At 51.6% G+C, this 26,056-nt stretch overlaps 1 protein-coding gene across 3 annotated transcripts; it reads right to left on the reverse strand.

The window, feature by feature from the left end:
- Positions 1-396: 396 nt before the first annotated feature.
- Positions 397-25,756, reverse strand: OTUD5 (OTU deubiquitinase 5). Of its 3 annotated transcripts, none has more exons than XM_069943334.1 (9): positions 25,203-25,756; positions 16,341-16,431; positions 6,162-6,226; positions 5,920-6,076; positions 5,497-5,645; positions 4,691-4,876; positions 2,583-2,784; positions 1,150-1,263; positions 397-1,075 (listed from the first exon to the last, which is right to left on the reverse strand). In XM_069943334.1, the coding sequence occupies exons 1-9, from the start codon at positions 25,653-25,655 to the stop codon at positions 954-956; spliced, it is 1,539 nt and encodes a 512-aa protein (XP_069799435.1). In that variant the 5' UTR covers positions 25,656-25,756; the 3' UTR covers positions 397-953. The 3 variants fall into 3 exon arrangements, with proteins under 3 accessions (XP_069799435.1, XP_069799434.1, XP_069799436.1); XM_069943333.1 differs by having other exon boundaries at positions 16,341-16,434; XM_069943335.1 differs by lacking the exon at positions 1,150-1,263 and having other exon boundaries at positions 16,341-16,434.
- Positions 25,757-26,056: the final 300 nt, after the last annotated feature.

Raw genomic sequence — 26,056 nt, forward strand, 5'->3', positions numbered from 1 at the left:
ATGGAACGATTGCCGTAGGCTAGAAGACCTGTCATGTGTTAAAATGGCAGGGGGAGGGAATCACACATGGCATTTACACCCAACCCTATACCTGTAGCTCTACAGCTGTTGCATGATGGGAGTTGTAGTTTTGCACAAGTTGAGGAACCCTTGGATAGATAAGTGTTAGGTTGTTAGGGGTCTCATTATCGGGGTACAGGGCAGTGTCTGGCAGAAGCTTTCCTCCCCATCTACAGAGTGTACATGTATGTGGAGAATCAGCTGCTGCGTATATGTATGTGGTGCACTATGAGCAGCCGGCACTTCATAGACCTCAGGCCAGAGAGAGATATATATGGCCCCTATGTCCGTACTTGTACAACCAGTCATGGCTACACAAACAACATGACACTGCACTTGTTCTGTATAAGATTTTTTTTCCATTGTTTCTTTTTTTTTTTATCTTTCTTAATAAGAAAAAAGTTATTCCTAGGTGATTGGAACGTCCTCTTGATAAGATACAAACCAAAAAAAAAAAAAAAAAAAAAAATCTCAGGAAGATACAAAAGTGGATAGCTCCACCGGCTGAGTCATTCTCTCCTCTGCACACCCATCCAAATCTATCTAAAAGATGTCAACACAGGGCGCCTCCCGCAGGAGCCAGGCAGCAACTCCGTCATCCCGCTGCAGGCCTTCAGAGCCAAAAAAAAGAAGTCTGGAAGGTTTTTTGGGGAGGGGGTTTCAAGGAAGGGGGGGGGGCAATGGGCTGTCAATATTTGCTGTAACATGCAGCTATACAGGTCCTCCATAGGCTAGTAGGAAAGGTACGCTTACAGAAAAGAGCATCATTCATGTGGAGATCACAACGTGAGCATGATAAAAACTCGTTGGAGAAAGAATGGGGTCGGGAGTGAAAGGAAAGGCAAGCAGAAACAGGATGGAGACGGGAGGATTGGATGAGCCCGAGCTGGATATCAGCTGTGGTCAGGGGAAGGATCCCTACGCAGGGCGCTCTTCTTCACAGTGTCTAGATATTCCTGCTGTGACACTGCTAAAACGGAGGCCAGGATCTCATCGTCGTCCCAGTCGTTTAGACCTGAGGATGAGAAGGGAAAAGGTTAAGAGACGGTACGGGAATCTTTGAGACACTCGATGAGGCGGCACACTCACCAAATGCTGTGGGAGACATGTGTTGCATGAGTGCTCTACACTCCAGGGCTGGGTACAAAGACACAAGGGGTGAGGTGGCGCGATCAGCCCCAGAACATGGCTGGTTGCTTGGGCCTAGGCGAAGAACAGACTGTGTGAGTGCATGCGCCAGACAACCAGCAAACCAAACCCTAACAAGTGACAGATACAAGCCCTGTGCTAGCCAGTGCCGTATAGGCAGCGCTCTCTAATCTCTGCTCCTGGCCGGATATAGCTATTACATCACCGGGATGTGGATAGGGCTCTACACCAAAGCACGCAACCGGGTGAAGGAGCTTTAATTACTGAAACTCTGTCAGAACTTGTGTCCGGTGTATACGTGCCTGCATGTGACACACAAAGGAGAGGATTAACCTGATTTGTTAGTATAGAGGATTGCCAGGGGCTATATGCCACCATTCACCACCCAACCTCTGGATCAGGAACCCGATTAGTAACATTTATAGAGACTATGTTATTGCTGCACTGCTTAAGATATACACAAATGAGCCATAATAACACTACCACCACCCGCCTAATAGCGTGCAACACACATACACACTTGGGCCCAGACTACATTCTGCAGATCCATGGATGGGATCTGTTTCCCCAGCACATCCTACAGATGATCGATCAGATTGAGACCAGGGGCGTGTAGCTCTGGGGCATTATCCACTGCCATTGGGGGGGGACTTGGAGTGTACAATGATCAGGTAGGTGGTCGGTGTCACAGTAACATCCACATGATGTCAGAAACACAAGGTCTCCAGCAGAACATTGTCCATCACACTGCTCCTGCCTTCTTGTCTTCTTCCCATCTAGGTGCCATCTCTTCCCCAGGTAAGTGACGCACATGCATCCAGCTGTCCACATGACGGAGAACGTGACCCATCAGACCAGACGCCTTTTTCCTTTGCTCAAGTGCTGATGCCAAATGTGGACACTATCAGGGGTGGAGAGAAGTCTGCCGGACCCCATCCACAGCAAGCTGCCATGTCTTCTTCCTATTATATATAGTGGGAAGCTTTGCAGCAGTTTGCTCTACGGCAGCTCTTTTGAAGGACTGAACCCATAACCAGGAACACCCTCTGACTGCGACTCATCTAGACATAACAATTTGGTCCCAGCTGCATTTGCTTCTTATCATCTCCCACCTACTGACATAAGAATGAATGTAACTCGCTTCACTTGTTTTAATGTTATGGCTGGTCAGTGTATTAGTGGAGAGTGAAGCAGTGGATCTTTACACTGCGATTCTCAAGCTGTAATAAAACTACAACTCTTCCAAGCAATGGCCACCAGTGAGCTGCTGGTGTAATCGGGGCTGTATAGAACATGGGAAGTCCCATAATAACAGAAACCTAGAGAACCTATTTACGTATCTGAATACTCATCATCATCGGGCTGGAAGTTACCTGGCGCGCACGGGGAAGGGGGCTTAGCTAAAACTAGAGTGGTCCCTGGGGAAGACGGCTTTGCGGTTTGCTCTCCGTGAACGTCGGGGTGCTCGGGAGACCCTGCAGTGCTGCGCTGTCTCGGTGAACGGCTGCTCCATTCTTCAGGTCCACTTGAGGCGGCGGCTGTGGCTGAACTACAGGTTGCACTAGCCTTCCGGGGCTGCAAGAAAGCAAGCAAGGTGAGGAGCTTTAGCTCAGGGAACCATGAAGTGAAGACATTATAAGATGCCAAGAGCAAGAAGGAAACAGGGAAAAGATGACAACAAATCAGAAGAGGAAGGAAAGGAAAGGTTACAGCAGAAGATGATGGGAAGACGTGGCTCCTTCTGAGCTCATACGTAAGGCTATCTGCCATATCTCCTGATAATCTCCCCCACCTGCTCATGACCGGTCATAATCTATTGGGAAGAAATATGTGCAGGACTCTATTGTCTATGGGACTGGCAGAGACAGCAGAGCACAGTGCACGATGCATAACCATCTTGATATCGCTGGGAGTCCTGTTCTACATATAGGGAATAAGTACTGTTGGAAAGACAACTTCTTTAAAGGAGAAGTCCAACATCAGGCATTTTTTTCCTGGCCGCTTCCTGGTCTGAGTGGGGAGCCGGGTTATGACGTGTCAGCCGTGCTCAGCCAGTCAGCTGCCGTAGCGGGGCCGACACGTCACAAGCCGGGTCTCCGCTCAAGCCAGGAAGCGGCCGAGGAACTGGGAACCAGAGCAGAGGGCAGCAGACCCAGGGAGGTAGGTGCATGTTGCTCTGTTCTGGTTGATGTTGAGCTTCTCCTTTAAGTAGCAAATGACATAACTTTAGTGACTAACGTCAGCTGCTTCTGCGCCGTCTGCTGGAAGCTGAGCAGTCTTAAATGGAAACTCAGGTTATGGAAAATGAATGACCATTGAAGCGTACATGAAAAGTTCTATAGATGTGTTTATATTATATATAACCTTCTCTGCGCCATTTCACCTTACTTGTAGTTCATTGCTGACCAGGAAGTGCTATCAAATCCACCATGTCCTGGTCCCCAGCAACTTGTGGGAGACAAGGATCATGTGACCTCCGTCTCGCTGTGTGGGCCTAGCTTGGTGTAAAGGATGCCTCCTTACATGCCTCACTGATGTAAGCCGGACCCCTTCCTAGATGTCAGCGAAATGTCACAACTGTCACATAAATAGCTCAAGCCAATAGCGGGACGGAAGGGGCGGAGTGATTCCAGGGAGGGGGCGGGGTTACACGATGGGTAAAAGACAACGTCAAGGTACATTGTCAGAGAAGCAAGAGGGGAAATGGAGCGGTCAGCAAAGTGCATCAGAGGAGAAGAACAACATGTACAGTGTCGGGAGACAACATGGCTAAGAACCTGGGGTGTCTACAAAGTTTCGTTGTTTTTTTTTTTAAGCCAAGGCTATCCGGAGTTCCTTTTTAAGGCCCTCATACACATTAGAGATGAGTCAATCACTTTAAGCAGGATCAGCTGTTCATCTAATGTGTATGGTCACCTCCCAACAGATGGCATCAATGGAGAGAAGGATCAGGCATGGTGAATGTTAACAGGCTGACTCTTTTGTTCTTGGGGAGGTAAGTTTCCACCAGAGTAGTCTGGCCGGGCATACGCTCCTCTCTCTATTCAGAACACATACATGTTTGGCTTAGTGGAGAGTTCATGTGAATGGCAGGGCCAGGAGCAGTCAGGTGACAGCTCTCTCATGGCTACCTATACATGGATGGGGAACCACTGGCGGTTCAGGCATGATGGGTAGTTTTTGCAACAGCTGGAAGACCACAGGTTTGCCATCCATACTGCCGCCTCATACTCCCCATTAGCGACACCATTTGGCAGGTGTAATAGTAACAGCAGGGGCACAATACTAGAAGAGGTCACAGATGCTCTTTATTTTAGAGGTCGGTCTGATGACAGATTCTAATTCCAGATTAAGTTAGTAAGAAATCTGATGAGGAAGAGAAGCAGAGACCCAGAAATACAGTGAACACTAATAATATGCAGCAAGACCACAGGAAGTACAGACAGGATACAGATAGGAGCCCGCAGGGCAGCAGTCTTACCTGTCTGGCTTGCTTCTCTTGGTCCCGTAACCACTGCAGGTAGGATTCCCGCGCTACTTGTTCCTCTATCGCCTCGTTCGTGGCCTCCCAGTCTGTGGCCCTCTTTTTGTCTTCTAACATCTGTTGCTCGATCCAGGATTCCTCTGAGGTCCGGATGGCGTTCTTCATCAGGGACTGCTCTGCATACTAAACACAAATCCACATTGATATACACACACGTTCATAGTGCTGTCAGGCGGGACAGCTTAAGATGGCCGTACATGAACCTGCTGTGTACAGGGACCTCCTGACTACCCCTATGGCTGATACTGGTCAGAAGAACTCTCTGGCATGTTGTAACTTAGGTGAGCGTGCATTAGGATACAGGGAGTGACACCTAGATGAACGGCAGCCATCATATGTGCATGGGCGACTTTAGTCAGTAAGGAACCCAAAAAGCCTTTATGTTCTATAAGCACCATAGAGGTAGCATGGATGTTCAGCCCTGCCGAGCATTCATATGTATATATATTTTGGGGGGGGACACATTCATTAACCAATCAGACTACACGTCAATGAAACTGCACTGTGTACTCCCTACATTAGGGATGCCGAACGTTTGGCCCTTCAGCTATTGCAACACTTCAATTCCCATCATGAATGGATAGCCATATGTATAGGAGATTTAGCTTTGGCATGATGGGAAGTGTAGTTCTGCATGAGCTGGAGAGCTGCAGACTTCACATTCCTGCCCTATATGAAAGCCATGTTGTGCTATTACTCTGACTACCATGTGACGATGACCCAGCACGTATATATTCCCTTACCCCGGGTTTGAAGGATGGTAACCCCAGACCTACTCCTATTGTGGCCTTGTTGGGGTTTACCACAGAGTTGTAGTGGATGTTTCGATGGTAGCTCACTCTGATCGGCTCATCTTCGTTCTGTTGGATCCCGTGGAATGTATTAATTGGTTCTGGAACACAGAAAGTGACAAGATGAAGAGAACAGGAAAGAACTAGTGTATAGCCTGAAAGAAGTGACCGCTCCCCCCCCCCAGATTTGTACAGCTACAACTTCCATCATGCCTTTGACTCTCAGGGCATGATGGGAGTTGTATCTGTGCAACATCTGAAGAGACACTGGTGTGTAACCTGCAACGCTAGAGTAGTTCTCTGACTCCATAAGTGGCCGGCCCATACCCCCGAGTACCTAGGCCAGCGATCAGCAGACCCCCCCTTAGACCTCACCTGTTCCATACTGATACACTTCTACGGGCCGGTTGTACATCTCCGCCATGGCTTGCATCTCTATGTGGTTGCCATGACAGTTGTTTTTCCGTTTCCGGTTAATGTAAGTGGTAAAGTCTTCTGTCACGTAGTTGGAAAAGTAGTCGGCGTTCTTCATCTGTTCACAAAAACAAGATGGCAGCATAAATAAAAAGTGCTCCCCAGTTCCCTGCACAGAGCCCAGGACGCCCAGACCTTCTTACCAGGTAATCCATGCAGTGTTTCCGGACCACCTCGTGCATGTCCTGGTCACCGTATACCTGGTCAGCTGGAGGGAGAGGGGGAGGCGGTCAGTATCACATGACAGGGAAAATAATAACAATGGGGTACACAGCCTCTAACACATCTACAGTCAGGCAGGTGGCGGCAGAGTGTCCCTGCAGTTTTATAGTTCTTGGAGCTGACAATCTAATTTCCCTGTGACGAGCCGGCACACGCTCCCACAGGATCAATTTCATCATAACCCGGTTCTCCAGCTTAGGAACATGGTAGGAAACCCTAAGGCGATGCAGAGGGAATGACACCCATGATGTATCGGGGAGGAGGAAACAATGACAGGGAAAATACCAATCTGTGGCAGAGAAGGGAAAAACACCATCAAGGGCAGCTTACTTCTGCAGAACTACAACTCCCATCATGCCCTGACAGCAACCATACCAATGCATTTATCTACACTTGTGACTAGATGGCGCTGGCAATGACCCCTCACAAGTGATCAATCCACCTGCAGCGCCACCACAGGAATAATGAAGTATTACACCATTCCCGCAGTGTGTTAGTCCGGGGCTGTCAGCATTGTGCTCAGTCATGACACGCTGCTTGTCTTATTTTTCTACACTGGAGGCCAGACCTGCGTCACATCACAGAGCAGTGTTATTTTCCGTCCTTCCCACCCGGCAGAGCGTGCAGCGGGGAAACAGGTTCATGTTATGCAAATCTTTGGGAACAGGAGATTCTATGCTGAATCCCCACATTTGCATACAGGGTATATACCGTCTCTAGTCAGGCGTTAAATAAATGCTGTAACATTACCACCACTGAGGGCATAAGAGGATGTGGATGTTATGGCATTTCAAAGGTCAGGGGTCAAACATTTTTGCTGCAAATTGTTGAGACTTTGCTGAATATTCGGACTAAGAGAACACTCCTGACCTTCAAAATGCAAAGGACTAAAAAGATTCCTAGAGCAGAATATACCCCCCCCCCACGTGTCTATAGGCTCCTGTGAGGCTCCTGTGATGCATTCTCCCCTCCCCCCCCCCCCCCGCTGACACTTCACTAGAGCCTGTCCTGGACCGGTCACATTGAGGTTAGATGGGCGGCTCACTGGTCCTGAATTGTCGACTGATCGCATATTTGGACTGTGGTAAAATTTATCGCCATGGAGCGCACATCTCCCTGTGTATGAAGCTGCGCCAGATTCTGGGGTTTTGCACGGATCTTCACTCCAATCTGTTTGCAGTGTTTGTAAAGACGACTTGTGTTGCGGTTTCCTGTTATAAATTTATTCTGCACGGAGGACCAAGCCTTGAGGCGATTGGTCAGCAGTGGCCCCCTATCTAACCAACCCTCCACAAACTTCTAAGAAAGTGTGGTCATGTGACGAGAGGGAAGGATCACCATGTAGAGCTGGATAGTTTACATCCATGGTTCTGGAATTGGAGAAGGGTGACTGATGGGCCTTTTACACAGGTGGATTTTCAGCCAGCAGTGTTGCTAGAAAGCTTCTTCTACCAATAATCGGCCCATGGAAAATGCCCAACGCTTGACTGACTACATATTTTGGACTACTGTAAAATTTATCGCTATCGACGGCACATCTGCCTGTGTACACAGGTGACGGGATGTGCAGCTGATTGACATATATCCATGCTGTCAGTTTCCAGATCACACATGCAGTGCATACTTACTTTCTGCTGCCGCTGTATTTTCAGGCTGTCACCTCCTTCAGTAGGACTGACAGTTGGAGGAGGCAGATGGTGGGCTGAAGACAAAGCAGCTGCCAGAGAGCAGGGGTCAGATCACACAGCAGCACAGAAGGTAAGTATGCACTGCAAGTGTGATCTGAAAATGACAGCACTGATACATATCTATGCTGTCAGTCTCCATGGCCGAACAAACGATACAAGGACCATTCATGCTACCTGGTCACATGATTTATTGTGCCTTGTAAAGAAACTGCAAACGAGAGCAAATCTTGCTGATCTCAACGATCGGTGCTGCTTTTTTTTTTAATCAGATATTTATTAAAGATTTTTTTTCCCCTATAACAAAAATGTACAGTTTTACATTCTCATTAACCACCGCCCACCCTTCAGCAACAAACAGTCAATTTTCCTGAACAAGGCCCCTTACTATATGGCAGGGTGCAACATCTAAAGGCTCTATAGTCTACCCTTCAGAGTGGTTATGTCCAAGGCACAAACATTAGAGAGAGAACATGTTGCTTGGTCGTGAAGGACAGGAGAGCTGAGTGTTTCCACACACGTTAGCCCTTCCACCTCTAGCAGTCCTGATCGGTGCTCATTTGCATCCATGCACGGTCCAATGTCAGGCCTTGTAAAAGGACCCTCGATGTCCTATTATTATTACATGAGCCGATGCACAATATAAATCTGCGCCGATCTTATAGACTGGTGGTCATTTACTCAGCCTATAACATGGCTCGATCATCACACGGGGACAATCCATCCTTCTGCTTCCATCGTTCCTCTGCCGCTCATCCCAGGCAATGGAGCAACGGATGATCTTTGTTTTTACCAGATCATTAGAAAGTGATTGGTCAGCTGGCCGCCAATTCGTAGGCCGACATGGCTCACAGGGCCTTCACACTGTGACTGGCAGAGACACCCAGCCTGGAGGACTAAGGGACCAAGCAAGCATTTGGTATGACAAAGACATCTTATACGTAAACTACACTCTTAGTTTCACTACATCCATGGCGTGTCCTAGAGGCCCCATAACCAGACAACACATATCTGAGGAGGAAAACTCCTGCAACCATCATGGCCGCCACTTACACTTTACTGGCTCTCATAGTGACCTGATACCACACATCCTATCCACCATAAGCTTCATGAGGCCATATATAACATATTTCTCTATACACTTTACTCTGCATGTGGCACCGCCCCGGCTCTGGTTACAGTTGGGCATATGGGGGGCACTGACCCACTTTGCTCCCCCCGCTGCGCACTATTCTGGGGTTTTGCACGTATCTTCACTCCAGCGTTTGTAAACACGACTTGTGTTGTGGTTTCCTGCTATAAATTCACTCTGCGCGGGAGAACCGAGCCTCAAGACGATTGGTCGGGAGCATCCCCCTCTCTAACCCCCCCGAACTTCTAAGAAAGTTGGTCATGTGATGAGCGGGAAGAATCGCCATGTATAGCGCTCATTAGCATATTGTTTACATCCAGTGTGGTTTCACCAAGCGGCTTATCGCTACATCTGCGGTTTTTCAGATTTTTTTTTTATATATTTTTTTTTTTATTCTTTACCACTGTATACATATATTACTAGTTGCTGTGTGTTGCTGTGTGTATAGAGCATTTATATTGTTTTTGCATCTTATTACCTAATATAACCTCACACACAAACATTAACACCTCCTAAAAGTGCAGCAAGCTGCTCACATACAGACATCAACACCTCCCAGCTGGACATGGCTGATAACAGAGAACAATAGATTGTAGCAGCATTGGTGCTTATTGCTGGGATATTCTGATAAATGGGGGTCCCATCATGAAGGCTGCCGTTTTCTAACAGCTGGAGAGGTACAGGTTGGGGAACATTACCCTATGGCATGATAGGACCCCGCACTGACTGCAATGGAACAAGATTTCATCTTCTCTATAATTATCTCTCATGGTTGTCAGAGGCTGTGCCCATTCGATGAAATGAATGGAAGATCGTCTCAAAGCGGGATCAACTCCCCACCCCCACAGCTTATGGTCGTGTCTAGCTCTGTCGCCTCCCTTCATGGTAGTCTCTAGCTCTGTCGCCTCCCGTCACGGTAGTCTCGTTCTGTCACCTTCCCTCGTGGTCGCCTTTTGCTCTGTCGCCTCCCCTTGTGGTCGCCTCTTGCTCTGTCGCCTCCCCTTGTTGTCGTCTCTTGCACTGTCGCCTCCCCCTATGGTCGTCCCTTGCTCGGTCACCTCCCCTTGTGGTCATCCCTTGCTCGGTCACTCCCCCCCCCCCTCGTGGTCGTCTCTTGCTCTGTCACCTCCCTTTGTGGTCCCCTCTTGCTCTGTCGCCTCCCCCCATGGTCGTCCCTTGCTCGGTCACCTCCCCTTGTGGTCGTTTCTTGCTCAGTCGCCTCCCCTCATTGTCGTCTCTTGCTCTGTCGCCTCCTCTTGTTGTAGTCTCTTGCTCTGTCGCCTCCCCCCATGGTCGTCCCTTGCTCGGTCACCTCCCCTTGTGGCCCCCTCTTGCTCGGTCACCCCCCCCCCCTTCGTGGTCGTCTCTTGCTCGGTCACCCCCCCCCCCTCGTGGTCCCCTCTTGCTTTGTCACCTCCCTTTGTGGTCCCCTCTTGCTCTGTCACCTCCCCTTGTGGTTGTTTCTTGCTCAGTCGCCTCCCCTCGTGGTCGTCCCTTGCTCGGTCACCTCCCCTTGTGGTCCCCCCTTGCTCGGTCACCTCCCCTTGTGGTCCCCTCTTGCTCGGTCACCCCCCCCCCCCTCGTGGTCTTCTCTTGCTCTGTCACCTCCCTTTGTGGTCCCCTCTTGCTCTGTCACCTCCCCTTGTGGTTGTTTCTTGCTCAGTCGCCACCCCTCGTGGTCGTCTCTTGCTCAGTCGCCTCCTGCTCTGTCACCTCCCTTCGTGGTCGTCTCTTGCTCTGTCGCCTCCCCTCGTGGTCGTCTCTTGCTCTGTCGCCTCCCCTCGTGGTCGTCTCTTGCTCTGTCGCCTCCCCTCGTGGTCGTCTCTTGCTCTGTCGCCTCCCCTCGTGGTCGTCTCTTGCTCTGTCGCCTCCCCTCCTGGTTGCCTCTTGCTCTCTACACGTTCCACTTGAGCAGATTCTCAGAACTGTCTCTAATTTCAAAAGAAAGGTCACAAAAATCCGGGGGATTCACAGAAAATGTTTTCATTGAAACTGAAACCGCACAGTGGCTGCACCAATGAGGCGACACGTTACCGCTATATGACTATTCAAAATGCTGAATCCCCAGATCTGACACATGCCTTAGTAAATAGAGGAGGGTGCCCGGCAGCTGGGGGTCTGCCCGGGCACATGGCATCCACATACACTACAGTAATCCCCTCATCCAAGTGGCTGATGTGCCATCGTATCTGCTCACATCTTCCAGCATCACATAAACTTTTCACCTTCAATGTTCTTCATAGATCTATGAATCAATGTTCACCTGGTTGTCAGGACTATGGCAGACCACAACCTGTACAGCGACCCTGACACTATATATAATATATAACATACTATACATGGCCACGGCGGTGCACAGGGCTCTGGGCTGATAATATTATCACAGGCTACAGTGAGAGGGAGCGGCCACTGTCATCGTCAAGAAGCCAAAACTTCCTAGAAAGGCGACTCATCTCAAGACAAGCAAAGCTATAAACCAAGATGTGATACCCAAAGATCTACAGAGAAAATCTCCCACCTCTGCCTGATCCTATACCGGCAGTAATCTCCCACCTCTGCCTGATCCTATACCGGCAGTAATCTCCCACCTCTGCCTGATCCTATACCGGCAGTAATCTCCCACCTCTGCCTGATCCTATACCGGCAGTAATCTCCCACCTCTGCCTGATCCTATACCGGCAGTAATCTCCCACCTCTGCCTGATCCTATACCGGCAGTAATCTCCCACCTCTGCCTGATCCTATACCGGCAGTAATCTCCCACCTCTGCCTGCTCCTATACCGGCCAGTGATATCCCACCTTCCTTTAATTCTATGCTGGCAGTGATATCCCGGCTCCCCCCCAATACTATACCGGCAGTAATATCCTTACTAGCCCGATGCTATACCAACAGTATTATTCCACCTCCCTAAACCCTTTACCATCATCTATATCCCTACTCCCCAACTTTAGCTCATCAGGGACATCACTCTATTCTCCAGTATTAGGTCAGCAGTGACATCACTCTCCTCCCCGATTATTAGGTCAGCAGTGACATCACTCTCCTCCCCGATTATTAGGTCAGCAGTGACATCACTCTACTCTTCTGTATTAGGTCAGCAGTGACACTTTCCTCCCCGATTAATAGGTCAGCAGTGACATCACTCTCCTCCCCGGTATTAGGTCAGCAGTGACATCACTCTCCTCACCAGTATTAGGTCAGCAGTGACATCACTCTCCTCCCCGATTATTAGGTTAGCAGTGACATCACTCTCCTCCCCCAGTATTAGGTCAGCAGTGACATCACTCTCCTCCCTGATATTATGTCAGCAGTGACATCCCTCTCCTCCCTGGTATTAGGTCAGCAGTGACATCACTCTTCTCCCTGGTATTAGGTCAGCAGTGACATCACTCTCCTCACCGATATTATGTCAGCAGTGACATCACTCTCCTCCCCGATTATTAGGTTAGCAGTGACATCACTCTCCTCCCCCAGTATTAGGTCAGCAGTGACATCACTCTCCTCCCTGATATTATGTCAGCAGTGACATCACTCTTCTGCCTGATATTATGTCAGCAGTGACATCCCTCTCCTCCCCAGGATTCCTCCCTGATATTATGTCAGCAGTGACATCCCTCTCCTCCCCAGGATTCCTCCCTGATATTATGTCAGCAGTGACATCCCTCTCCTCCCCAGTGTTAGGTCAGCAGTGACATCACTCTCCTCACCGATATTATGTCAGCAGTGACATCCCTCTCCTCCCCCGTGTTAGGTCAGCAGTGACATCACTCTCCTCACCGATATTATGTCAGCAGTGACATCACTCTCCTCCCCGATTATTAGGTTAGCAGTGACATCACTCTCCTCCCCCAGTATTAGGTCAGCAGTGACATCACTCTCCTCCCTGATATTATGTCAGCAGTGACATCCCTCTCCTCCCCAGGATTCCTCCCTGATATTATGTCAGCAGTGACATCCCTCTCCTCCCCCGTGTTAGGTCAGCAGTGACATCCCTCTCCTCCCTGGTATTAGGTCAGCAGTGACATCCCTCTCCTCCCCAGTATTAGGTCAGCAGTGACATCCCTCTCCTCCCTGGTATTAGGTCAGCAGTGACATCACTCTTCTCCCTGGTATTAAGTTAGCAGTGACATCACTCTTCTCCCCAGTATTAGGTCAGCAGTGACATCACTCTCCTCCCCAGTATTAGGTCAGCAGTGACATCACTCTCCTCCCCGATTATTAGGTTAGCAGTGACATCACTCTCCTCCCCCAGTATTAGGTCAGCAGTGACATCACTCTCCTCCCTGATATTATGTCAGCAGTGACATCACTCTTCGGCTTGATATTATGTCAGCAGTGACATCCCTCTCCTCCCCAGTATTAGGTCAGCAGTGACATCCTTCTCCCTGGTATTAGGTCAGCAGTGACATCACTCTCCTCCCTGGTATTAGGTCAGCAGTGACATCCCTCTTCTCCCTGGTATTAGGTCAGCAGTGACATCACTCTCCTCCCCCAGTATTAGGTCAGCAGTGACATCCTTCTCCTCCCTGGTATTAGGTCAGCAGTGACATCACTCTTCTCCCTGGTATTAGGTCAGCAGTGACATCACTCCTCACCGATATTATGTCAGCAGTGACATCACTCTACTCTTCTGTATTAGGTCAGCAGTGACATCACTCTCCTCCCCAGTATTAGGTCAGCAGTGACATCACTCTCCTCCCCAGTATTAGGTCAGCAGTGACATCACTCTCCTTCCCGATTATTAGGTCAGCAGTGACATCCCTCTCCTCCCTGGTATTAGGTCAGCAGTGACATCACTCTTCTCCCCAGTATTATGTCAGCAGTGACATCACTCTACTCTTCTGTATTAGGTCAGCAGTGACATCACTCTCCTCCCCGATTATTAGGTCAGCAGTGACATCACTCTCCTTCCCGGTATTATGTCAGCAGTGACATCACTCTCCTCCCCAGTATTAGGTCAGCAGTGACATCACTCTCCTCCCCAGTACTAGATCAGCAGTGACATCACCAAACTCTCTTCATCATGAAGTAATACCCTACATCTAACCAATGAAACATTCTGGACATACAGACACAATGCCACCGCACCATCATACTCACATGGTGTTTTTGATGCTACACCCACAGATGTGCTTGGGTCACGTGACCTTTCTGTAGTCAGTCAGTTGTAAAGGGAAAACCATGATGTCACGTTTACTTCCTGTATCTTATCTGAGTAATGAAGGATTATAATAACAATAACTGCGGCTGGAAATTATTAGATCAGGTGGAAAATTCCCCTCCCCCGGGTCAGGACCCAACATCAATAACAGGAAGAGGACGGCAGGTATGAGAATAACCTGGGAAAATCTACTCAATAACAGATTCTTAAAGGGACAGTCCACTATTGTCATGGAAAGATCCATGATTCCTGTATACTCCCTCATCAGGCACATTGTTGTATCAGTGTGGGTCAGGGATGGGCAACCTTCCATGCTCCACCTGATGGAAAACTACAATTCCCTTTGGCTGTCAGGCATGGCGGGAATTGTAGTTTTCTAACAGCTGGAGGGCCAAATGCTCACCATACCTAGTGTAGGTGGGCACCAGTAGCCTGGGGTCAGGACAGTGAAGATCTGTACTCCAGCTATGACTTTATGGTTGTTGGGGTCTGCTCAGGCCATGATGGGAGTAAAACTTTTGCAACTTTGCTGTATATGTTCTTGCTTTCCCCACCATGACACATTCGGGGATCCCTTGCACTAAGCGTTACCCAACATATAATGCCGACTATAAATAAGGCTTGCGGAGGCGTCTGTTTGCTGGGTCTGTAATCTGCCGCCACACAGCTGACTGTAGTGACATCCAGCACCTGTTATGTAAGATTAACTCTCATACGAGGGAAGACTAGCGCCCTCCTCAGTACACAGGCCGCCCCATCCAGAGATTCCACAAAGCTGAGTCACTATTCCACGATCCGGCTGCTGAGTCACAGGAAACGCCCAGCCGAGCCTGCCAGTATCTCTGGTCGCCACACCCCCACTCACAGCGTAATAACCTACTGCTAAGCGACAGACTACAACTCTCAGCCTCCTGTGGTAGATGACAACATGGCATACATATCCCCCATTCCTACCTGACACTCTCTAACTGCTGTGAAGCATGCTGGGAGTCGTAGTTTCACAACTGGGGAGTCACAGGTTGAACACTACTGCCTGTCTGTGCTCCCCTTAAAGGGGTACTCCGATGAAAATCTTTTTCTTTAAAATCAACTGGTTTCAGAAAGTTATATAGATGTGTAATTTACTTCTATTTAAAAATCTCCAGTCTTCCGGTACTTATCAACTACTGTATGTCCTGCAGGAAAGCGAGTATTCTCTCCAGACTGACACACTGCTCTCTGCTGCCACCTCTGTCCATGTCAGGAACTCTCCAGAGCAGTAGCAGTAAATCCCCATTGAAAAACCTCTCCTGCTCTGGACAGTTCCTGAGATGGACAGAGGTGGCAGCAGAGAGCACTGTGTCAGACATGAGAGAATACACCACTTCCTGCAGCTCATACAGCAGCTAATTAGTACTGGAAGACTGGAGATTCTTAAATAAAAAGTAAATAACAAATCTATATACCTTTCTGAAACCAGTTCCTTTAAAAGAAAAGCAAGCTTTATATCTGTGCAATATGTTGTAATCGCAGCCTCTGCACCATTCCTGATGCTAAAAACCTGCTGGTCGGATCCCTCTCCGTCTCGCTCCTTCCATTCGAGGCGTGAATCACGTGTCCCTGTCTCTGCTGTTGTACAGGTTGTAAGCGCTAACCCAGCCCACTGCAGAGATGGAGAACATCTGATCCACGTCCCTGATGGGAGGGGGGACAGAGGAAGGAGCACCATTCCCTGACCCTGGGGTTGTAGTTTCTGTGCCGCTCAGGAGCTGTACCCATAGACATCTTCCCCCTACTGACTGCGAGTTAGCCATGGTGAGCTAGGAGAGACAGGTGCTAGGCGGACAGCAGCTGCAGAGGGCCCCAATACTGGAGTTGCCAAAGCTCTAGGCCCAGGGGTATCTGCATAAAGTTCACTGTGCTCTGTGGGGGAGGTGACCGCCAGGGACCTGGTGGAGACCATTTTAAACATGACGAGTGCTGTGTGATGTGCACGGATAGGTGGTGGTGGTGGGGGCGGGAGGGGGGGGGGGTGTAAGACCAGGGGGCTTTTTAACAATTTGTTTGGGGCAGGTCATGGGCAGAATACTCCTTTAAGTTGTATTGCACTGTAGGTAGATAGAGCACTAGCAGAGTACTCACCAACCGCTCTGAACAGGCAGGCGCCATCTTCCTTCATCTGCTTTATGATAAACCCCTTCTTCTCCTGCAGCGCCTTCTCAAACCAGTTCTCCTGCTAAAACCAAAGAAAAGCCATTAAAAATGGTGACGTGACCCAACTGCTGACTGCCTCTAGGTGGCACTAGAGACAGGTTTCTTCCATTTGCAGGGCTTATTTGCATACATATATATATATATACACACACACACACACACACACAGCCCCCCACTGGGTCTCTTCATTGAGAACAGATATCCTCCACCTTCCCAACTACTGTAACCGCGCCTCTGTAGGTTCCAATCACTGACAGCAGGCGGAGATCCTATAAACAGGTAAGAGTACACAAATGCTGCAGGGATTAAAGGGCCAGCACATTATTATTACTACTGCAGGAGCTAAATAAGGCCAGACAACCCTTGGGGCGTTCCTAAAAGACATGAATCATGAGACATATATAGAAAGATTGGGAGGACACCGGGTCAGTGATGATTGTCGCCTCTGATCTTCCAGGCTGAAAACCCCTGAAACATCAGACACAGACATATGGTACCGCCACTATGACACCGCGCCGCACAACACAATCAGAATAAGTAAGGGTTTTTAGGTTTTGGTTTTTTTACCTGAACACTGTCCCCAAGAGACAGAACAACCCCCAGACCAGGCATGGATCGGAAGAGTAACCAACAGTAGCTGGTGGTTTGGAGGCGATCTCCACCACCTTCCATCAGCTGATCGGCGAGCACTGAGGGAATGTCCCCATAACATGACATATAACCCCCGCTGTACCTCCCGATCCCACAGAGGTCTATAACCCTCGCTGTACCTCCCGATCCCACAGTGGTATATAGGCCCCCGCTGTACCTCCCGATCCCACAGAGGTCTATAGGCCCCGCTGTACCTCCCGATCCCACAGTGGTATATAGGCCCCCGCTGTACCTCCCGATCCCACAGAGGTCTATAACCCTCGCTGTACCTCCCAATCCCACAGAGGTCGATAGGTCCCGCTGTACCTCCCGATCCCACAGAGGTCTATAGGTCCCGCTGTACCTCCCGATCCCACAGAGGTCTATAGGCCCCGCTGTACCTCCCGATCCCACAGAGGTCTATAGGCCCCGCTGTACCTCCCGATCCCACAGAGGTCTATAGGTCCCGCTGTACCTCCCGATCCCACAGAGGTCTATAGGCCCCCGCTGTACCTCCCGATCCCACAGAGGTCTATAGGCCCCCGCTGTACCTCTCGATCCCACAGAGGTCTATAGGCCCCGCTGTACCTCCCGATCCCACAGAGGTCTATAGGCCCCGCTGTACCTCCCGATCCCACAGAGGTCTATAGGCCCCGCTGTACCTCCCGATCCCACAGAGGTCTATAGGCCCCCCTGTACCTCCCGATCCCACACTGGTTTATGACCCCCGCTGTACCTCCCGATCCCACAGAGGTCTATAGGCCCCCCTGTACCTCCCGATCCCACAGTGGTTTATAACCCCCGCTGTACCTCCCGATCCCACAGTGGTCTATAGGCCCTCTGTACCTCCCGATCCCACAGTGGTCTATAGGCCCCCGCTGTACCTCCCGATCCCACACTGGTCTATAGGCCCCCCTGTACCTCCCGATCCCACACTGGTCTATAGGCCCCGCTGTACCTCCCGATCCCACACTGGTCTATAGGCCCCCCTGTACCTCCCGATCCCACACTGGTCTATAGGCCCCCGCTGTACCTCCCGATCCCACACTGGTTTAAACCCCGGCTGTACCTCCCGATCCCACAGAGGTCTATAGGCCCCGCTGTACCTCCCGATCCCACAGAGGTCTATAGGCCCCGTGGTACCTCCCGATCCCACAGTGGTCTATAGGCCCCCCTGTACCTCCCGATCCCACACTGGTCTATAGGCCCCCGCTGTACCTCCCGATCCCACAGTGGTCTATAGGCCCCGCTGTACCTCCCGATCCCACAGAGGTCTATAACCCTTGCTGTACCTCCCAATCCCACAGAGGTCGATAGGTCCCGCTGTACCTCCCGATCCCACAGAGGTCTATAGGTCCCGCTGTACCTCCCGATCCCACAGAGGTCTATAGGCCCCGCTGTACCTCCCGATCCCACAGAGGTCTATAGGCCCCGCTGTACCTCCCGATCCCACAGAGGTCTATAGGCCCCGCTGTACCTCCCGATCCCACAGAGGTCTATAGGCCCCGCTGTACCTCCCGATCCCACAGAGGTCTATAGGCCCCCGCTGTACCTCCCGATCCCACAGAGGTCTATAGGCCCCGCTGTACCTCCCGATCCCACACTGGTCTATAGGCCCCCGCTGTACCTCCCGATCCCACAGTGGTCTATAGGTCCCGCTGTACCTCCCGATCCCACACTGGTCTATAGGCCCCCGCTGTACCTCCCGATCCCACACTGGTCTATAGGCCCTCTGTAACTCCACCAGCCTAAGATTCTATACAGAGACACAGATTTAATTCAACATGTTAAAAAAAAAATGTTGGCACTTCCCACAGCACTGCATTGAGGGGAGGACAAAGTGTTTGTTTCATCACATGACTGCTGACCCTATTGCTTTTAAGGCCCTGGCAGTGTGTATGGGGGCAGCCCAGCGGACCCCTGATGCTGCCGGAGAACAAGAATGTGGACCTTCAGACTATTAAGTGATAACACTGCCCCCTGGTGGTGAAACCAAGTCAGTGCCCCCTCAAGGTAACAATCTCCCTGCAGTTACATTGTGTGGTAAAGCAGCCTGCCTCTCCAAGGCATGCTGGGTGTTGTAGTTCTGCAACAGCTGGATCTGTGAGGATCTGCAAGGTAAAGCCTTGGTTTGACTGTACAAGGAAAAAGGCTATACCTCTGCAACAGTGAAAAAGTAAAAAGCTAAAAGGTTCAGATTATGTTACAAAATCCAGAGACAAAAAAAAAAAAAAAAAAATAATAATTAATATGTTGCTGGTGGGGACTAAAAAAAAAAAAAAAAAAAAACACATAGAAAAAAAATCCCATAGTTGCAGTATGGCTGCGGATCTGCAACGGACAGCGACTCTGACATCTGCAGAGCCTTCATTTATGTTGCAGATTTAGAATATAGAAATTTTTAGTTTTTTAAATGTTCAAATTCTGCACTAAAATCTATCGTAATATCCGCACAACACCGGCGCCATTCCCACTGTGTGCAGCCACATCCTCAGGGTACTGTCATTAGAGTCCAGAGCTGTGTGTGACTATAGAGGGGATCACGTGTCTCCACCTCCTGCCTGCTGTATTATCCTGGAGGACAGCGCCACCTGCAGGTAAGAACAATGCACTGCAGCCTACTGTATGTAAACAAAGCACAATATGACCCCGGCCCCCAGGGGACATGAGGACACAGATTACACAGAAGTGTAAAGGTTTTCTGATGGCAGCCGCTGTGAGAGAAGAGTAACATAATAGACATGGATCATCGGCTGAGATCCTGTGCGTCCGTCATGTCCCGCTAACAGGCAGCCTTCCATCTGTTACAAAAACCACAACTCCCAGCATGCCCTGACAGCAGAGACTAATGTAACCCACACCACAAGCCCCTCCGCCAGTCCATTAACCCCCTGCCCCCTTTGTAGGTGCCCTTAGCTGTGTGATGCCAGTCTATATAGCCCCCAGGTTCTGCATATATGCAGGAACTCTCCTCCAGAAGCAATAAAACATAGCATGGTGTCTCTGGGTGACTCCATTCACTTCTATGGGATCCTAAATACACAAAAGGAACCATAATATAGAACACAGATCTGCCCGCCGTTACCTATCACAGGTGAGGGTGACTGAGCCCGCCCGTTACCTATCACAGGTGAGGGTGACTGAGCCCGCCCGTTACCTATCACAGGTGAGGGTGACTGAGCCCGTCGTTACCTATCACAGGTGAGTGTGACTGAGCCCGCCCGTTACCTATCACAGGTGAGTGTGAGTGAGCACGCCCGTTACCTATCACAGGTGAGTGTGAGTGAGCACGCCCGTTACCTATCACAGGTGAGTGTGAGTGAGCACGCCCGTTACCTATCACAGGTGAGTGTGAGTGAGCACGCCCGTTACCTATCACAGGTGAGTGTGACTGAGCCCGCCCGTTACCCATCACAGGTGAGTGTGACTGAGCACGCCCGTTACCTATCACAGGTGAGTGTGACTGAGCCCGCCCGTTACCCATCACAGGTGAGTGTGACTGAGCACGCCCATTACCTATCACAGGTGAGGGTGACTGAGCCCGCCCGTTACCTATCACAGGTGAGGGTGACTGAGCCCGCCGTTACCTATCACAGGTGAGGGTGACTGAGCCCGCCGTTACCTATCACAGGTGAGGGTGACTGAGCCCGCCGTTACCTATCACAGGTGAGGGTGACTGAGCACGCCCGTTACCTATCACAGGTGAGGGTGACTGAGCCCGCCCGTTACCTATCACAGGTGAGGGTGACTGAGCCCGCCCGTTACCTATCACAGGTGAGGGTGACTGAGCCCGCCCGTTACCTATCACAGGTGAGTGTGACTGAGCACGCCGTTACCTATCACAGGTGAGGGTGACTGAGCACGCCCGTTACCTATCACAGGTGAGGGTGACTGAGCACGCCCGTTACCTATCACAGGTGAGGGTGACTGAGCCCGCCCGTTACCTATCACAGGTGAGGGTGACTGAGCCCGCCCGTTACCTATCACAGGTGAGGGTGACTGAGCCCGCCCGTTACCTATCACAGGTGAGGGTGACTGAGCCCGCCCGTTACCTATCACAGGTGAGGGTGACTGAGCCCGCCCGTTACCTATCACAGGTGAGTGTGACTGAGCACGCCCGTTACCTATCACAGGTGAGTGTGACTGAGCACGCCGTTACCTATCACAGGTGAGGGTGACTGAGCCCGCCCGTTACCTATCACAGGTGAGGGTGACTGAGCCCGCCCGTTACCTATCACAGGTGAGGGTGACTGAGCCCGCCCGTTACCTATCACAGGTGAGGGTGACTGAGCCCGCCTGTTACCTATCACAGGTGAGGGTGACTGAGCCCGCCCGTTACCTATCACAGGTGAGGGTGACTGAGCCTGCCCGTTACCTATCACAGGTGAGGGTGACTGAGCCCGCCGTTACCTATCACAGGTGAGGGTGACTGAGCCCGCCCGTTACCTATCACAGGTGAGGGTGACTGAGCACGCCCGTTACCTATCACAGGTGAGTGTGACTGAGCCCGCCCGTTACCTATCACAGGTGAGGGTGACTGAGCCCGCCCGTTACCTATCACAGGTGAGGGTGACTGAGCCTGCCCGTTACCTATCACAGGTGAGGGTGACTGAGCCCGCCGTTACCTATCACAGGTGAGGGTGACTGAGCCCGCCCGTTACTATCACAGGTGAGGGTGACTGAGCACGCCCGTTACCTATCACAGGTGAGTGTGACTGAGCACGCCCGTTACCTATCACAGGTGAGTGTGGCTGAGCACGCTCGTTACCTATCACAGGCGAGTGTGACTGAGCCCGCCCGTTACCTATCACAGGTGAGGGTGATTAAGCCCGCCCGTTACCCATCACAGGTGAGTGTGGCTGAGCCCGCCCGTTACCTATCACAGGGGAGTGTGGCTGAGCACGCCCGTTACCTATCACAGGTGAGTGTGGCTGAGCCCGCCCGTTACCTATCACAGGTGAGTGTGGCTAAGCCCGCCCGTTACCTATCACAGGTGAGTGTGGCTAAGCCCGCCCGTTACCTATCACAGGGAAGTGTGGCTGAGCACGCCCGTTACCTATCACAGGGGAGTGTGGCTGAGCATCACATGCTTGAACCAAAGTTATTTACGCTCATTTCTAAAAAGGTGCCAATAATTTTGTCCGGCCCATTTTTGTTTAAAATATGTTACATTTGCCTTTTTTCCCCCCTCTGTTTTTTGTGTTGTTCCAATACACACAAAGGAAATAAACATGTGTAATTGCAATAATTTTTTGAGAGGAATACTTCATTTTCTGGAAAAAATTCAGGGGTACCAACACCTTCGGCCATGACTGTACATATAGCCCAAACAGAGGAGCGTCCGCCGGGCCCATACATACATATAGCCCATATAGAGGAGCATCCGCCGGGCCCATACATACACACATATAGCCCATACAGAGGAGCGTCCGCCGGGCCCATACATACATATAGCCCATACAGAGGAGCGTCCGCCGGGCCCATACATACATATAGCCCATATAGAGGAGCATCCGCCGGGCCCATACATACATACATACACACATATAGCCCATACAGAGGAGCGTCCGCCGGGCCCATACATACATATAGCCCATATAGAGGAGCATCCGCCGGGCCCATACATACATACATACATACATATAGCCCATACAGAGGAGCATCCCCCGGGCCCATACATACATATAGCCTATACAGAGGAGCGTCCCCCGGGCCCATACATACATATAGCCCATACAGAGGAGCATCCCCCGGGCCCATACATACATACATACATACATATAGCCCATACAGAGGAGCATCCCCCGGGCCCATACATACATATAGCCCATACAGAGGAGCATCCCCCGGGCCCATACATACATATAGCCCATACAGAGGAGCATCCCCCGGGCCCATACATACATATAGCCCATACAGAGGAGCATCCCCCGGGCCCATACATACATATAGCCCATACAGAGGAGCATCCCCCGGGCCCATACATACATATAGCCCATACAGAGGAGCATCCCCCGGGCCCATACATACATATAGCCCATACAGAGGAGCATCCCCCGGGCCCATACATACATATAGCCCATACAGAGGAGCATCCCCCGGGCCCATACATACATATAGCCCATACAGAGGAGCATCCCCCGGGCCCATACATACATATAGCCCATACAGAGGAGCATCCCCCGGGCCCATACATACATACACACATATAGCCCATACAGAGGAGCTTTCGCCAGTCCCATACATACATATAGCCCATACAGAGGAGCATCCGCCGGGCCCATACACACACATATAGCCCATACAGAGGAGCCTCCGCTGGGCCCATACACACACATATAGCCCATACAGAGGAGCGTCTGCCGGGCCCATAAACACATATAGCCCATACAGAGGAGCATCCGCCGGGCCCATACATACATATAGCCCATACAGAGGAGCGTCCGCCGGGCCCATAAACACATATAGCCCATACAGAGGAGCATCCGCCGGGCCCATAAACACATATAGCCCATACAGAGGAGCATCCGCCGGGCCCATAAACACATATAGCCCATACAGAGGAGCGTCCGCTGGGCTCATACATACATTTAGCCCATACAGAGGAGCGTCCGCTGGGCTCATACATACATATAGCCCATACATACATTTAGCCCATACAGAGGAGCGTCCGCTGGGCTCATACATACATATAGCCCATACATACATATAGCCCATACAGAGGAGCGTCCCCGGGCCCATACATACATATAGCCCATACAGAGGAGCGTCCGCCAGTCCCATACATACATATAGCCCATACAGAGGAGCATCCGCTGGGCTCATACATACATATAGCCCATACAGAGGAGCTTCCGCCAGTCCCATACATACATATAAGCCATACAGAGGAGCATCCGCCAGTCCCATACATACATATAGCCCATACAGAGGAGAGTCCCCGGGCCCATACATACATACATATAGCCCATACAGAGGAGCATCCGCTGGGCCCATACATACATATAGCCCATACAGAGGAGCATCCGCCAGTCCCATACATACATATAGCCCATACAGAGGAGAGTCCCTGGGCCCATACATACATATAGCCCATACAGAGGAGCGGCCACTGGGGGGCAGTACAAAGGTCACTTATTTACGCAAAAACACGTCCAGATCTGCGAGCACAAAGGAAACATCAGGTGTCGGTCACATGAGCAGTGACTCCGCCCAGCACATTCCTGGCATCGCCCGGCAGTGACAGGTGGCATCAAAGTGACCCACCGGGCGACATGCCTAATGACTGAACAACAACAAAGTCACTGGAAATATGTGCCCCCATCCATCACCCACAGCAGCACAGAGGATACAGCGATCAGTGTGTGACATCAATGTAACTAAAGAGGAGCATAGAGGTGATTTCCCCCCCGATGTGGTGACATCTCCCCCCTCCCCACCCCGATGTGGTGACATCTGCCCTCCCCCTCATCCCCCCCGATGTGCCACCTCCCCCTCATCCCCCCTGATGATGTGACACCCCCCCTCACGCCCCTGATGTTGTGACACCCCCCCCATCCCCCTGATGTTGTGACACCCCCCCCATCCCCCTGATGACGTGACACCCCCCCCATCCCCCTGATGACGTGACACCCCCCCCATCCCCCTGATGACGTGACACCCCCCCCATCCCCCTGATGACGTGACACCCCCCCCATCCCCCTGATGACGTGACACCCCCTCCCCCCCCCATCCCCCTGATGACGTGACACCCCCTCCCCCCCCCATCCCCCTGATGACGTGACACCCCCTCCCCCCCCCATCCCCCTGATGACGTGACACCCCCTCCCCCCCCATCCCCCTGATGACATGACACCCCCTCCCCCCCCCCACCCCCCTGATGACATGACACCCCCTCCCCCCCCCCCATCCCCCTGATGACATGACACCCCCCCCCCCCCCCCCCATCCCCCTGATGACATGACACCCCCTCCCCTCCCCCCATCCCCCTGATGACATGACACCCCCTCCCCCCCCATCCCCCTGATGACATGACACCCCCTCCCCCCCCATCCCCCTGATGACATGACTCCTCCCCTCCCCCCCCATCCCCCTGATGACATGACTCCTCCCCTCCCCCCCCATCCCCTGATGACATGACTCCTCCCCTCCCGGTCTCACCTGCTCCGCCATGTCCGGGTCTATGGACTGGATTTGGGCCGCCGTCTCGTACTCGTCCTCGCTGTTGTTCCCGGCTCCATCCTCCCGGTCGGGGGTGTTCCCGGCCACCGGCAGCCCCAGTCCTCTCTCGGCGGCTCCCCCGGGTCCGCTCACCCCCTGCCGCCTCCTCTTGCTGTGTCCGGGCCCAGAGCAGCAGCCCCCGGGTCCTATCCCCGCCCCGTTACAGCAACAACAACAGCCGAGGCCTCCCAGCCCGTCTGGCCCCGAGCCTGCCCCCCCCGGACCCCCGGCACCGGGCGGAGGCGAGGCCTGGGCCCAGCGCGGAGGGGGGGAGGAGCGAGGCCGAGCCCCGGAGCGCGAGTGGGAATGGGAGTCCCCGCCGCCGGCGCCGCTCCGGTCCCCGTCCTCCGGGTCAGAGGGGGGAGGCGGCTTCTTCTTGGGAAGGATGGTCATCGGTCACCTTCACCGGACACCGAGCCTGCGTCACACCGAGCGCCGGACCGGGCACAACGTCAATACGCAACACGTCCTCCTACACCACGTGATGGGGCGGGTCCCTGCCGCTGATTGGTCTGGAAACAAAGAGGAGGAACCAACGTCAAAACGTCCGTGCTTGCGTTCCAGGCCTCTATTGAGATGGGAGGTTACCATGGAAACCGCTCCTGCTGCTGCAGGACCATGACGTAAGTTGGATGGATGGAGATCCAAGAGCTGTTCTATAACTGGATTGTTATAGATGTGCTAATCTAATTAACATCATATACTGTGGGGAATCTGCTGTTATATCTCAGCAGTAGAGTGCTCACTGACTGTATAATACAGGATCTACTCATATCTCAGCAGTAGAGTGCTCA

This window comes from Dendropsophus ebraccatus, chromosome 10 (assembly GCF_027789765.1).
Source record: "Dendropsophus ebraccatus isolate aDenEbr1 chromosome 10, aDenEbr1.pat, whole genome shotgun sequence".
In the NCBI taxonomy this organism is placed as follows: Eukaryota; Metazoa; Chordata; class Amphibia; order Anura; family Hylidae; genus Dendropsophus; species Dendropsophus ebraccatus.

Coding starts and splice junctions, on each gene's coding strand:
- OTUD5 (XM_069943333.1), bottom strand. CDS start 25,655: ATGACCATCCTTCCCAAGAAGAAGCCGCCTCCCCCCTCTGACCCGGAG. Junction 16,435..25,202: donor ACCCGGACATGGCGGAGCAG/GTGAGACCGGGA, acceptor CTTTGGTTTTAG/CAGGAGAACTGGTTTGAGAA. Junction 1,076..1,149: donor CATGTCTCCCACAGCATTTG/GTGAGTGTGCCG, acceptor TCTCATCCTCAG/GTCTAAACGACTGGGACGAC.